At 39.8% G+C, this 15,552-nt stretch overlaps 1 protein-coding gene across 9 annotated transcripts in view; it reads left to right on the forward strand.

Moving 5' to 3' along the window:
* Positions 1-15,394, forward strand: part of APTX (aprataxin) — a 36,225-nt gene extending 20,831 nt beyond the window's left edge. For 2 of the 9 annotated variants that reach the window (XM_077147958.1, XM_077147966.1), the window contains exons 2-8: positions 6,108-6,244; positions 7,558-7,604; positions 8,416-8,718; positions 9,347-9,406; positions 10,174-10,400; positions 14,330-14,433; positions 15,120-15,394. In XM_077147958.1, coding sequence (XP_077004073.1) covers positions 6,112-6,244; positions 7,558-7,604; positions 8,416-8,718; positions 9,347-9,406; positions 10,174-10,400; positions 14,330-14,433; positions 15,120-15,274 — 1,029 coding nt within the window. In that variant the 5' untranslated portion in view covers positions 6,108-6,111 and the 3' untranslated portion in view covers positions 15,275-15,394. Of the gene's footprint in view, positions 1-5,948; positions 6,003-6,107; positions 6,245-6,838; positions 7,037-7,557; positions 7,605-8,415; positions 8,719-9,346; positions 9,407-10,173; positions 10,401-14,329; positions 14,434-15,119 lie in introns of those variants that run through there. The other 7 variants (XM_077147959.1, XM_077147960.1, XM_077147961.1 and 4 more) reach the window with 7 other exon arrangements.
* The last annotated feature ends 158 nt before the right edge of the window (positions 15,395-15,552 follow it).

Here is a 15,552-nt window from a genome sequence, read left to right on the forward strand (position 1 = left end):
TCCCACTCTTTAGGAGTATTTTGGCTATGCCTATTCTAACTTTTTCATGTTGAAAGGGGCTGTTGATAATATGGGATAAAGAAATGGACCTGATTGGTGTCCTTGAGAGGCTGGACCCTCTGCATTTCAGGACTTACCTGGTCCAGGGACCCATCTGGAATTTGTGGTTTTCTGGAAAGTTACCCTCTTGGATGGAACCTTTGTAAAATCTTATATAATGCCTTAGGTATTCAGATTGGCAGGAGTGGTTGTGGTTGTGGTTTGTCAAGTTATAATAGGTAGCAATGTTTAACTAAAGTTTGCCTAAGAGTGACCTCCAAGAGTAGCCTCTCGATTCTATTTGAACTCTCTCAGCCACTGACACCTTATTTATTATGCTTCTTTTCAACCTTTTGGTCAGGATGGGATTGTTGATCCCATAGTGCCTGAGCCAGGCTTATCTCTGGGAGCCATATCCCATGCTGCTAAGGAGACTTTCACCCTGGATGTCATATCCCATGGAGGGGGAAGGACAATGATTTCACTTGCAGAGTTGGCCTTAGAGAGAGAGAGGCCTCATCTGAGCAACAAAAGAGGTCCTCTGTAAGTAACTCTGAAGTATACCTATAGGTAGGCTAGGCTTCTCTGCTATATACATAAGCTTCTCAAGAGTAAGCGTAAAGATCAAGGGCTTGGCCTTTTGATGTGGGTGTCCCTACTGTTTGATACAGTATCAGGCGTTTGAGTGGATTCTTTTGATAAAAGAAAATCCCTTTATCTTTGCTTCTGACTTTTCTTTTACCTTTACCTGTGAGATCTTGTTTTCATTTGTTTTTCTCTCCCTTACTGTCTTTACCCCAGTCAAACATAAACAAAGAAATCAGGCTTTTTTAGATCTCTTCCTATCCTCACCTCAAAGAGAGAGAAAAAAAAGAAAGAAAAAGTCTTTGGTCATTGTTTTGTTTGTTAAAGCTGCTAGAACACAATATACCAGAAATGGGTTGGCTTTCGTAATAAAGGGAATTTATTAAGTCACAATTTTCTAAGGCCATAAAAATGTCCAAACTAAGGCGTCCACATAAATACGCTTTGACTCAAGGAAGGGTTGATGATGTTCGGGTTTCTCTGTCAGTTGGAAAGGCTCATGGCCACATCTGCTAGCTTTCTTTTGTGGCTTCTCATTTCAAAATGGCTTCCTGGGAGTGTTTTGCTTCTGCATCTCCAAACATCTCTCACTGTGTCAACCCTGAAGCTTTTTCCAAAATGGTTCACTTTTAAAAGACTCCAGTAAGCAACTCCACCTTGAATGGATGAAGATACATCTCCATGGAATCCAGCTGAGCAAAAGGTCCCACCCACAATTGGGTGGGTCGCATCTCCTGGGAAGCAACTTAATGAAAAAAATCCCACCTAGCAATATTAAATCAGGATTAAAGAGCATAGCATTTCTGTTATACACAGCAGTTTCAAACTGGTACAGTCATTTATCTTCTTTTAGCTATCAAGGAATAATTCTCTTCTTCTCATCTAGACTCTTTTAAAGATTATTTTGTCTCCATATCCTCATCTCTCATTCACTTCTGCAGTTTAGCTTTCAAACCCATCATTCCCCTGAAATTGTACCTTAAGGTCAGTAGTGACCGATTATCAAACCAGATGGACATTTTATATTTATTATTGGATCCCTTTGCTGCTTTTGAAACTTTATCAAGCACTCCTTATTTCTTTGCTTTCTGGACAACATGTTCAGCTAATTTAGGTCCACCACCTATGCAAAAGCTTTCTTGATACCTCCCTGGGTTGGGTACTACAGCTTTGTGCTCCCAAGCACAGACCAATAAATGCACTTATAACATTTATTATGATTGTTTCTATCTCTCTCTCCTTCACAAAACTCTGCCTTTTGAAGGCCAGAACCCATGCTTTCTCTGTGTAAGCCTTAGAATGGTACAAAACAATAGTAGGCATGCAGTAATCTTGATCAAATTATCAAATAAGTGAAACCAAAAGATAGTATGGTACGGTGGTAAGGAACCCATTCTTTGGAATTAATTCAAATCCAAGCTGTGCTAGACATTGACTATGTGACTTGACCACAGTATTTATCTTCTCTAAGTCTTAAATTTCTCTTCCTTATAATGAGATTTTTTATTAGATTAAATGAGATGATGTAAAGACACTTGGCACAGTACTTAGCACATAGTATGCATTTAATAAAGATATGCTGAACACCAGGACATGCAGGACTACAAGGCCAGTCCTAGCCCAGTGCAGTGATCTCTGGTGACCTTTTCTTGTGTTTCCTGAATGGGTGGGCAATGATATAGTCTTCTTACCAAGAGCTTATAATCTCATTTGGAGAGTAGAATCATATCCACATTACACATTTAGAGAACCAGGAATGCAGTCCTACCATGTCCAATAACAAAAGTGTAGAAGGGAAGATAGCTCAGTGAAAGCCTCAGGAGAAGGTGGGGCTTGAAGGTTGAGTACTATTTGGATTTCTAGGAGGGCGGAAAGGATATAAACCAATACCAGGAAGCCATATTAAGAATGGCTCATTTGGAAGATATGATTTAGTATAGTTATGTTATATTATACCTGAAAGGTGTAATGCATGTAGGAGTGTCTGGGGGAAGGGAGGAGAGAGGGATGGATATGAATGGGGCTAGTTCTGTGAAAAATAGCAGGAGGTGAAATAAGTAATGTCTGTGGGGTTACAGTATGGAGGCTCTCAACTTTAAGCCATATGTGGCTGCTTTAAGTTAAGTTTAAATTAAATTTAAAAAAATAATCTGTTCTTTTGTCACACTAGCTACATTTCAGGTGTGGCTACATGTGGCCACCTTATTGGAAAGTACATGTATAGAATATTCCATTATTGCAGAAAGTTTTATTGGACAGTACTGCTCCACAGTATCAAATTGTTGGCCTTGTTCTTTTGGCTTGTCAGATCATTTTGGTTCCTTAAGAAATAATCAGAATTTCTCTCTCATCAACTCCCACAACCTGGAATGAGAGGAAGAAGCATGGGCCTGGTAAATAGAGAACTGAGATTCATCTACATAGATGTGAGGATTTATGGGATAGTCCAAAGAGAGGAGCAGAGTACCACATCATAAGAAGAGGAGAAGGAAAAGAGAAGACAAAAGAGAGAATGAAAGAACCTGCATAGGGTTATCATTTGATCACTTACTAACAAATACTTTTTGCATTGCTTGCTCTGTGCTAAGTGTGGGGATGTAGTGATTAAGTTCCCATAGAGCTTGCAGTTTTTAGAGTTTTACTGGTGGGGACTATACTGAAGATTCAGAAACACCCATCTTTCTTTACTCCCCATAGCCTAAAAAGCTTCATTCCTGGGAGCTGGAACTGGCAGCTGAAAAGGCCAAGATGTTTAAAACGTCACATAGCATTGTGTGTTAGCTACTTCACCTTCGTAAGAGGTAGTAAATACGAATGTCATAACTTCAGAACTTTGGAGGTGGGAGAATAAAGTATGTATTTGTAGAAGTCACGAGGGCTCATTCCTATTATCCTACATCAGCCAACCGTGCTCTCACCCACCCATCAGATTCCTTCCTATCCTTGCACAAAAACAGTCTTCTCTTCTGGCTTCTGTTATTGTCAGCATGAGTGTTCACAGCATGACTTATTTGCCAATGCTTAATGAAGACATGCTTCACTTGTCAGTCCATTACCTCCTTATTCTTTAGTTCCCAGCAAGTGCAAACAGATACCCCTCTGAACACATAGCACTTAAAAGCAAATTGGGAACTGCTTGTAGCACCATTATCATCTGAGACTCTGGATTTATGATTTTAGATTTCCAGTTGACCCTTCTTGCTCTTTGCATCAATTCCACAAAGACCTGCTGAACTGCCTTTTGGACTACACTCTGAGCCCATTTTATTAATGGCATCCAGACTAAACTCTGTGGCTAGATTTCTCCATTCTAGTCTGCCTGTACATAGTTGTTAGCAAAATATTCTGTGAATTCTGTTGTTTCACCTTGTTGTACAGGTCAAAACCTGGCAGTTCTCTCCTACTGATTATGTTAATCCAAACTTTTCAGCCTATTGTTGTTATAACACCTCTGCCCTTTTTTGTGACTCTTTGGGGTTGCTTCTCAGTTTCAACCAACTCAGGTCTGCTTTCCACCCCTGACCCGTGGCTTGTTATTGCTGAATCTGTGTCATCACTTGTGCTTTTTAAAACAGAATGCCCCCTCCCACTTCTTTTCTTCCTTATTAGTCCCCTTGACTCCTGGCCCTCTCTAACTGGTCATTTTCTAGAAGCCTTTCCTGACTAATCCAAGTCCTATGAATTTGTATCTTCCCAGCAATCATATGCTCACTCTGCTTTACATTATCTTGTTTTTGCTGATAGTAATGAAGCCATGATTTTTAAAAAACTGTTTTCTCTTCTGCTTAGTGACATAAAGCGTGTACAGAGGGCATGATAAGTGCTGCTGTGACTGTAGGCTACATTTCCCAGAGAGGCAGTGTTAGAGGCTTTACCACAGATAAGTTCTGGAATCTAGGGAGGCATCCCAGACCTGTCCCTGCCCATAATTCCCTAGGTGATATCATCTCTCTTTGCCTCAGCTCCTATGACATGTTGATGCCTCCCTGATATATACATTCAGTCTTCTTCCTCTCTCCTAGGAGCGTCATACCCACATATCCCTTGGATCTCCACAGGTAATTTAAACTGATGCTGTTTCAATCGGAAATTGTTCCTTTTTCTCCTACCCCACTATCCTCAAACTATGTCTCTTGTGCATTACTAATTTTGGTTAATGGGTATCTTCCAAATTAGAAATCTTGGTATGTCCCTTTGCTCCTTTGTCATTCCCTAGATGTAGTCAGTAATTCAGTCTGTGTTCATAGTTTCTCCTGACTCTTTTTCTCCATCCCTTTTGCTTCTGCCTTTTTAAAGGCCTTATTTATCTTCTATTGATATCCTACATGGCCATAAAGATTGTTTTTCCAAAAATCACACTTAGTCTTCCTATTTCCCTATGTTATATTTCTTGTTTCTCCATTACAATATATACGAGTCATACTTCTCTTGTTTCTCTGTTACAGCATATCTGAGCTTCTCAACATGATAGATGAGATCTCACACATGCCAATTTCTTGCTTCTGTAAGCCTGTCTCATATCCTTCTCCCCCAACCCCTGAATCTTTGGGATGCCTCCCTAGATTCTAGACCTTATCAATGCTTAGGCGTCTAACACTGCCTGTCTGAGAAATGTAGCCTGCAGTCATAGCAGCATTTATCATGTGTTCTGCACAAGCTTTGTGTCCATAGCAGTTGTGCCATGGCTTCTTTGTGCAGGTGCTGTTCCAAGCTTCCAGAACATCAGCATTTCCGCTGTTGATGTGCAGGTTGTGTATTGTACAAAGGCAATATTCACACTTTAGAAATCATGGATTTAGTGTAGTTAGGCAAATGGCAGTAAAATGTACATCAGTATATTATGACATTTAAGGAGAGGAAACCTTTTTCTAATGCACGTCAAGACGCCTTATAAACAAAAGAACATCCTGTGTTATTATGCCTTTAGTTCTCTGGCATGCAAACTTCCTCTTATCCTTTAAAATCCAGATAAACATTGCCTCCTTGTGAAGCCTTTTTTGATGTTCCTCACAAGAGTCGTCATTCGTTTCACTGGGCTAATGCGGTATTAAGTTACTCCCTTCTTGCAACACTCATCACATTATAATGTAGTGAGTATGTCTGTCCTGCTTGCATGCTGAGCCCTGAAAACGACAGGAACAATGTTTTATTCATCCTTTGATCCTCAGAATATAGCCCAATATCCAGCACACAGAGTGTATCAATAAATATAACAAATATTTGATTGCTTAGCGTAATTTGGACAAAGAGGTAAATACCCACATTATCTCACTTAATCTTCACAACAATTTTATGAGTCCTGTCATCATCATCATGTTTTACAGGTGAGGAAATTGAAACTAAGGAGGTGAAGTTGCTTGCTTCAAGATGAACCCCTGGTAAATGGCATGTGTGGTAGTGCTGGGGTAAGACCCTGGAGGACTTGTTATGCTAGTGCAGCTGTTCTTCCGATGATTCTCTTGCTCTTCTCTTTTGTCTCTCAGGGTGATGATGCGGGTATGCTGGTTGGTGAGACAGGACAACTGCCACCAGCGAATCAAACTCCCGCATTTGGAAGCAGTTGTGATTGGGCGTGGCCCAGAGACCAAGATCACTGATAAGAAATGTTCTCGACAGCAAGGTAAGTGATGATAAGAATATACAGACTATCATATTTGTTTCCTTAGGGTCGGTATAACAGAAAAGACACGCTTCCTGGGTGCTATTGATCGAAAAACTTATTGTCTGCTATAAATAGTATTCAGAGACTGAGATCTTTTGGCCAAAATTTGGACCTCATTCATTCCTGATTCTGCCCGTCCAGTGGGGTAACATTCAAGGCAGGGTGGGATGAGAGTGGGGGCCAGGCAGATACCATCCATATTCCATGGGATGGTGGAACTAAGTCCTGCGCCCTGCTTTGCCTCAGGAGATTCCCCACTGGTCAGCATGACAAATGAATCCTGAAGTCTCCAGGCTGAAACCGTATCTGAGAAGTGATGAAGTGGTGCCATCCCTTACATATTTTCTCACACATAGGGTGGTATCTTTGTAAGACCATGGCATCCAGCTCTTGAAATGTCTCTTGGGGGTTAATGAAGTTAAAGTCCTTTCTCTCAGGAAAAAGTCTTACCGTGTACCTTGCTTTCTCCTGTAAACTCCAATAATTAATTATACATATTCAGTGCTACCAGGCCTCCTACCTACAGTGTGACTTCTGCCCCTCCCCCCCCAGCAGTTTTTCCCAAGGATTCTAGACTTTGAGAGCTGGAAATTGTGGCATCAACTATGGTCTTTCCTTCATGAGTTAATCTAAATGGAAACAAAACTATACTTGAGCTGGCTAAGCCCAAGAAACAGAAGCAGATGCTGTCTCTCTCTGCAGCCGCACTCCTACCCCCCAGCAGCTGAATGGGCATCTCTGTCCTCCCTGGTGAGTGCTGTGGTGCCTCTTCTTTGTCCTGGCCTTACCACAGATACTTTGTTCTGAACATGAGTGTTTAATCTTCTTCCCACAGATGCTCAGACTGTTCTGTCCCTGCTGTCCTCTTTCCAGAATGTTCCTTCCACTTCCTGTATCCAAGCCAGGCTAAGCTTCTGTTTTCCAGGAACATATATTTTACCCCTTTCTTTGTTGAAGACATCTGATAGTTTTACATAATTGTGGAAGTCTGATTTAATCCTGATCCAAGAGCTTGTGAGAGAAGTGGGTCCCTTTCCCTGAATGCAGAGCTGTGATATTGAATGATCCAGGGTTTGAACGATTTGAAGCCCTCAGAAATTGATGGGATTTGGAGCCCTAGCCATTTATGTAATGGGCAGTTGCTCAGAGGCCTTTGGGAAGGCGTCTGCCAATTTGCCTACCTGAGTGAGGCTTCCTTGTCCTAGAGAGAACAGGAGCAAGTATCCAGATCTTCATGGCATTTGAATTTAACTTTTTTCAATCTCTTTCAGTACAGTTGAAAGCAGAGTGTAATAAGGGATATGTCAAGGTAAAGCAGGTATGTTTAACTTGGATTTCTATTTTATTCTTGATGATTTTATTATGCTGTGAATTTGGAGTGTCTTTGCCAGCCAATGAAGGCTTCTCTGTCCTGTGCAGAAAAGTGTCTCTTGTCTTTTGAAGGAGTCTCCTGACAAACTTGAACTCTGACAGTGCTGGCACATAGAGAAAGGATTGCATGGTCTGTGGACCAACTGAATATTATAACTGATTTATAAATTATTTTTGTGGGGAAAAATGTATTCTAAACTTTCATACCAAATTGAAAATGAACTTTTGGAAACAGACCCTGTTCATAAATGAGAGGTGGGTCTATTTTCCTAAAGCAGGAGCATTTGCCATGCTCCTTTTCTGCTTCTGATTAGTTCTGATAACTTGTCGATGAATGGTTCCCTTTGCCCTGATTTATTCTAATATGGAACAACAGTATAGTGTTAAGGTTTAGAAGGATGCTGTTTCTTTCTCTACACCAATGTGTAGTATGAATTTTTGGTTTAGTGTAGGAGTTAAGAACTCAGGCCTCAGGCTTTGGAAGCAGGCTTGGATTTGCTTCTCTTTCTGCCACTTAGTCTCTGTGTGCACTTGGGCAACTGACTTGACTTCTTTGAGTCTCAGACTCCTTACTGCATATATAACATAGGGATAATAAAACTTCCTTTTCAGAATTGGTTATGAATATTGAAAGAGTAATATATGTGAATATTTGGCATGGTACCTGGCACATAGTAAATGGTTAACATAGTAGCAGGTGTATTATTAATGGTGTTCCTGTTATTATTATAATTAACTTCTGATTCTTTATTCCTTAGGTAGGGGTCAATCCTACCAGCATTGACTCAGTCGTAATTGGGAAGGACCAAGAAGTGAAGTTGCAGCCTGGCCAGGTTCTCCACATGGTGAATGAACTTTATCCATATATTATAGAGTTTGAGGAAGAGACTAAGAGCCCTGGCCTGAAAATACACAGGAAGAGAAAGAGGTCAGACAACAGTGATTCTACAGAAAAAGATGTAGCCCAGGAAGCTGTGTTAGAGACAGGGCTGGAACCTGTGGACAACTCTAGCCAATGCTCAGTGCCCCCAAAGAAGGGGAAAGATGTATCTACCAAAAAGGTGAGGGTAGGATGATTGATAGATGATGTGGAGGTTAAATGAGATATAATGAGTGTTTAAATGTTTTATATTGTAAAAGCCCACACACGAGTAAGGCATTATTAATCTAATGAGGGTTATTAACTATGATGAAAGAGGCACATGTTTGTGGAATGAAAATCATTCAGGTGAATGTGTCTCTATTTTTCTCTTGAATTCCTGAGGTAAGCTGCTGGAAGGTAGAGTGATAATGACAGTGGGCTTAATAATGAACCATTAAAAATGAGCCATACATTTGTATATCTATAGAAGGTTAACATTGGAACATTTCACAGATCATGTAATTCACATTCTGATGTCAAAGTGGAAACTTGGTCAGATTGTAGTTGGAATATTACAGGCAAAGAAGAGTCCACATCTGTGGCATTTCCAGCCTCCATTGAGACACCCAACTGTGAATAGAGGAAGATAAATGGGAGGGCTTTTGATCCTAAAAAGCAGTCTCTTGAAACAAAAGATCTAGTTTAAATCTCAAAAACTAACCTTATTTCCAAGATTTTTTGAACTTTGCTGTCACACCCTACATATTAATTACTGCCAGATTTACCTATTGGCATTTGTAATTTACATTGTTCTTTTCATTTTTTAGGAATCATTAGGTCACTGGAGTCAAGGTTTGAAAGTTTCTATGCAAGATCCCAAAATGCAGGTGAGAATAAAATTTGCGATTGATATGTTTCACGTTCTAAATGACCACTCCATAAAAGGTCACATTTACACTGCAAGTGAGATCAAAGGAGATCAGTCTTTCTAAATGACATGTGTTTTGTGGGAATCAGTGACTTTTCACAATAAGATAGCAACTGGAACTTTTGGAGAGAAGTCCTTCAGGTGAATGTCTTTTCTGCTTTGCCACTCCACAACTTCTGTGTACTACTGAAGGAAGTTGTGTTAACATTAGTGTGGTCTTCTTTCAAGGCAGCTTCAGATAATGTTCAGTTACTGTAGCTGCTGGGCTTCCCTGGGATTAATAGTCTGACATCATGCTGGAAGACAATTTTTTGAGTTAGGTTGACAAGAGAGGTCTGACAGGGCTTCTTGGAATATGTGCATGCATCACATGGTCTATCACGAGTGGAGAAGGGTACATTTGAATTTACATGTGCAGAGATTGTACATTATAGCCATGGGAATTATTTTTTATTCTGCGTCTTCTGTTTATTCTGTATAGTATGGTGGCTGACTCTGGAGTAAACTAAATCTGGTTTTGAGTCTATATTTCCACTGAGTAACTATATGAGTTTGCTCAAGACACTTAGACTTAGTTTCAGTACTCCCATTTGTAAAAATTGTTGTAGTAAAGCCTTTTGCACAAAATTATGGTGGGGATTAAGTGAATTCATGAATATAACAACACCTGGTACGTTGAAGATGCTTGGTAGATGTCAGTTTCCTTCATTTGTGCTCCTCTGCTAGGTTTACAAAGATGAGCAGGTTGTGGTGATAAAGGATAAATATCCTAAGGCCCGTCACCACTGGCTGGTCTTACCGTGGACCTCCATTTCCAGTCTGAAGGTTATAACCCAGGAACACCTTGAACTCCTCAAACACATGCACACTGTGGGGGAAAAGGTGATTGCAGATTTTGCTGGGTCCAGCAAACTCCGTTTCCGATTGGGCTACCACGCCATCCCCAGCATGAGGTAAGCCTTGTACGTGTTACTGGTGCCTCCTGGTTCTCTCAAGGTGGACAGATGGATTCAGCCAAGGCCTGCTAGGTGTGCTGATAGCACCGAGGCTCAGGGGAGTAAGGCAGGATGCTTTCAAGGCAGGTGGGCCAAAGTTTCCACCTCTCTGCCTGACTTACCTGCAAGCCTTGAGTTTCCATTTCTGCTTATAAGAAATGCAAGCAAGGCAGATCTCTCCTGTTCTTTGAACCAAGCACCAACAAGATAATTAGGCTAATTGGATTTCAGATTTTCATCATGGTTATTTATTTCTGTAACCGCCCAACACAATCATATTTTATTTAGGTGGGTATTATGACTTAGACTATTGGCTGCTTTAAACAAGTGGGACCTTTTTGCCTCATTGTTTTTCCTCCTCAATACTTTCTTTTAAATTGAGGTATAACCTACATCCAATAAAATATATAACAGGTATAGTTTGATCAGTTTTGGCATATGTATAAGGCTATGTAATTATCACTCTGATCAAGATACAGTACAGTTCCATTATCTCATCCCCAAAATTCCCTTGTGCCCTTTTCCAGTCAGTTCTCCCCTCAGCCCCAAAGTACTGTTCTGATTTCTTTCAGCATAAATTAGTGTTGTCTGTTGTAGGACACCATACAAATGGAACCATACAGTGTATACTCTGTGTCTGTTCTCTGCAATAATTTTGAGATTTATGAATGTTGTATTATCACGGGCGTACTTTTTTTTCTTTTTTTCCCATTTGGGTAAATACCTAGGAGTGGAATTGCTGGGTGAGAGTTATGTTGTACCTTATTTAAAAAAAATCTGTTAAAACTTTATTCAAAATTTTAGGAGGGAAAATCACCCCTGATCCTATTTCCCTAATACAGCAGAGCTCATGACTAACATAGCCCTTGACCCACTGAGCCCTTTTCACATAGTAATCATGGTGTCTATCTTTTTCATATAATGAAGGCAGTTGTGCTAAGAAAGTTGAAAGCAAGATCTGTGGCAGGTGTAGGTGGGATGCAAAATGTGCAATAAGTAAAGTTGTCACTTACATACCAGTCCCTTTTGTGATCACTCTTTATGATGTAATTTTAAATAATAGACCTTATAGAAAGGTGGGATGCAAAATGTGCAATAAGTAAAGTTGTCACTTACATACCAGTCCCTTTTGTGATCACTCTTTATGATGTAATTTTAAATAATAGACCTTATAGAAAGGAAAAGGTAATAAGTTAGTTTTTCTATTGCAAAAGTAATGTTTTCAATTTAGAAAATATAGAAAAGAGAGAAAAGTATGAATCAGATCTTGATCTTCTATAGCACATCACTAACTAAACTGTAGACCTTATTCAGGTTGCGCCACATTTTCCTCTAATGCCCTTTTTCAGCTCTAGGATCCAATCCAGGATCCCACATTGCATTTATTTATTGTGTCTCCTTAATTTCCCCCATCTGTGAAAGTTCCTCCTTTCCTGGTTATCATGACCTTGACACTTTTTGATGAATACTAGCTGGTTGTTTTATAGGAAGTCTCCTAATTTGAGTTTTTTTGATGGGTTTTCATGATTATATTGTGGTTATGTATTTTTTTTTCCTGCCAAAAATCCCACAAAAAGAAGTGATATGTCCTCAGTGTGTCATATTAGGGGTGCATGATATTGGGATGGTGTATTGCTGGTGATCACTTGTTAAGGTGGCGTCTGCCAGGTTCCCCATTCAGAGTCATTGTTTTTCCCTTTGTAATCGGTCAATATCCTGGGGGAGTTATTTTGAGAATATGCCACTACTCTGATTCTCTTTAAACTTTCAATGATTTTAAGATCATTCAGTGGCTCTTGTCTGTAACAGTTATTACTGTGGTGTTTGCCTACTGGTGATTTTTGTATTTCCCTCATTCCTTCTAATTATCAATCAGAATTATTCTGCATGGAAGAGGTGTCCCTTCTCCCTCATTATTTATGCAATTTTCCATTTGTCAGTGTGGATTCCTAGATATTTATTTTGTTCTATAGGTTATAATTCATTACTATTATTATTTATTTTTCATTATAGCTTTGGCCACTTGAAACTCCCTCAGGGTGACTCCTGTGTCCCTTTGACGTGCCCCCAACATTTTTGAGCACTTCCTTATTTTCTGGCCCCATGTTGTGTTCCAGACTCATCTTGTATTTTTCTTGACCCAGCCCTGGAATGAACCAGTTCTTTATGGAGCCCTCATTCCTTTTATCAAAGAGTGGGATTTATAAAACGAGACCTAGGACTAGGTTTCTGTGATGAGAAAAGTGGTTGATTCCATAGTGTCATTGTTCCTAGGCACTTTCACCAGACAGAGCTAGAAAATATGCATATGAAACTAACCCAGGCAGACACACATATCTTTATTCATTTCTGTGTTTATCAGTCTGTATGTGTGTGTGTGTGTATATATATATTTATCTAAGATCATACTGATTCTTCTGATTCAATGCATATCTAAGATCATACTGATTGTTCTGATTCTGACCCAAAACCACAAGGTTCATTCTAGTTTCCACCTTTCCTTTTTGTAACTTTTTTTCTCTAACAGTGAGAAACCTGGCTCTTAATAACTACCATAAATTCACTTATTTGTTCAATTCTAGCAATATGCAAAAAATAAATACAGAATTGACGACCCATATCTCTGTTAGACAGACAGTATTTGTGTACAGTCCCTTTTGTCTTTAGCCTTACAGTATCCAGTCAAAATACTGCCTTGCAGAGTAACCTAGGTTAGTTATTTTCTCTGGCAGTTGCTTCAGTATGGTTCTGTTATTCATCTCTAATACAGTTAGGTTTATTTGTTCCTACTTCTATTCCATTTTGGATTCCTCCCTCATACTGACTGATTTTGATTACTTATTGGAGCAGTGTGAAACATTACTATGATTCTAAGAGTCAATGCTACACAAAAAGACATTCTGCTTGGCTTAATAAGTCCAAAACAACTCTTGATTTTCTTCCTCAAACTGGCTTTTGCCCTAACGCTCCCCATCTCAGTAAAGTGGCACACCCAGTTTTTTAGGCCCCAAGCTCACATCTGTAGTAAGTTTTGTTGGTTCTATTAAAAAAATATTCAAAGTTGGATTCCTTATCACCTCAGCTGCTACAGTTTCATTCTAAGCCATGATCTTTTCCGGCCTGCACTGCAGCAGCAACCTCGGGATTGGTTTCCTTGTGTTCATCTCTACATTCCACAGTACTTTCTCCACATGGCAAAGAGAGTGATCTTTTAAAAGTGTATTGAGATATCATAGCACTCCCTTGCCTGAAATTCTCCAGTAACTCCTCATTGGAATCAGAATAAAATGTGCATCCCTTGGTAGCTTATAAGACACTTTATGATCAGGCCCTGGCCCACCTTCTGGCCTTGTTTCTAACCATTAGCTGCTTTATTCACTGCACTCCGGCCAAATTACTTTCTTTCTCTTCCTTGGTTGCATCAAGCTCTTTCTTATCTCAGGGGCTTTGCACTTGCCTTCCCCACTCCCTGAAACACTCTTCCCCCAGACCTTTTCCTGCTTGAATTACTGCCTGGGAGAGGTCTTCCCCAAACACCCTCACTATGTTAAAGAGGCTACTCCTAAATACACTCTCTCCTCCATTTCTCTGTTTTATTTTTCCTTAGCAATGATAACTCTTTGAATTTTCTGTTGGTCTTCCCCCAGTAGAATATTATTTCTGTAATGGCAGGGGCTTTTCCTGTGTTGCTCACTGCTAAATTCCCAGTACCTAGAATAGTGCTTGGGACAAAGTAGGTACTTAATAAGCATTGCATATTAAGTGAATGAATTGAACTAAATTGACATACTATCTGAACTTTACATACCCATAATTCTACTGTTTATGATTTTGATTCAGCCATAATTTATAATGGGCTTAATAGTCAACTTTTTTCTTTTAACCAGCCATGTACACCTTCATGTGATCAGCCAAGATTTTGATTCTCCTTGCCTCAAAAACAAAAAACATTGGAATTCTTTCAACACAGAATACTTCCTAGAATCACAAGGTAAACAGTGAATGTTCTTTGTTTTTCACGTTTATTTTCTAGCTATTCTAAGACTTGGTTCAGTTGTTTCCCTAAAAAATAATCCAGTCTCAAAAAGTGTACCACACTGTGTTCTCTATAGAAAGAGCCCGTTAAAGAAACTGGATTATGTGGACTGTAGGAAAATTGTCACTATGCTGTGAGTGTCCTTGGGTGACCTAGAAAGCCCTTGTGTTAGGGTCAGCAAGGTGTTTTATTGTAACAAGAGGGGACTTTACAGGTTGTTCTGAAGATTATTGGAGTTTATGGATGAGAATACTCTGAACAGTTTTTTGTCTCTTCTGCCATCAGTGGGAAGGAGCTTGAGGACTTCCTTTTGTCAGGAATTGTGAATTAACAGGGGAAGGCTGTGTATATCTAGAAGGAAGCATTTCCCAGTGAATATACTGTGGTGTGGAACCTCAGTATGCTGATGCTTGTTACCAGCATTGAGATGGTAAAAGAGTCCGGCAGACTAACTATCTAAAAGACATGTTATTCAGATTTAAACCCTTATCAAGCCCCTTTTTCCCAAGAGGAAGTCTAACCTTAAGCTTACTGTTTTAAGATACCTGTCATATTTTGATTTGGAATCACATTTTCTTTTTTGGCATCTTATATGAACCTTCCAGAGTGTCTGGGATCTGAAATTTTTTCCTTGCCTGCAGCTGTGATTGAGATGGTAAAAGAGTCCGGCAGAGTAACTATCCGAGATGGGACATCTGAGCTCTTGAAGCTGCCCCTTCGTTGTCATGAATGCCAGCAGCTGCTGTCTTCCATTCCTCAGCTGAAAGAGCATCTCAGGAAGCACTGGCCAAAGTGATTCTGCAGAGCCTGAAGTTCTGCAAGTGTGGCCAGTTGTTTGGAGTGAACTCCTGGCACATATTTTGGATTGATTGTGAACTTTTACTTATTTCTTGAATTAAAACATGCAACATTCTTACATAGTATGTTTAATTTCTGAGTGGCCACAATGCAGAGTTACTCAAAGTAGTTCAGAAATTAGGGTTTTGGGTTTGTTATGGATGTGTACTCTGAAGAGGGTGGTTGGAACATGCCCAGGACCCATATTTAATGGTGTTTTCTGTATTGACGGGTGGA

This window comes from Tamandua tetradactyla, chromosome 2 (genome assembly GCF_023851605.1).
Source record: "Tamandua tetradactyla isolate mTamTet1 chromosome 2, mTamTet1.pri, whole genome shotgun sequence".
NCBI classification, from domain to species: Eukaryota; Metazoa; Chordata; class Mammalia; order Pilosa; family Myrmecophagidae; genus Tamandua; species Tamandua tetradactyla.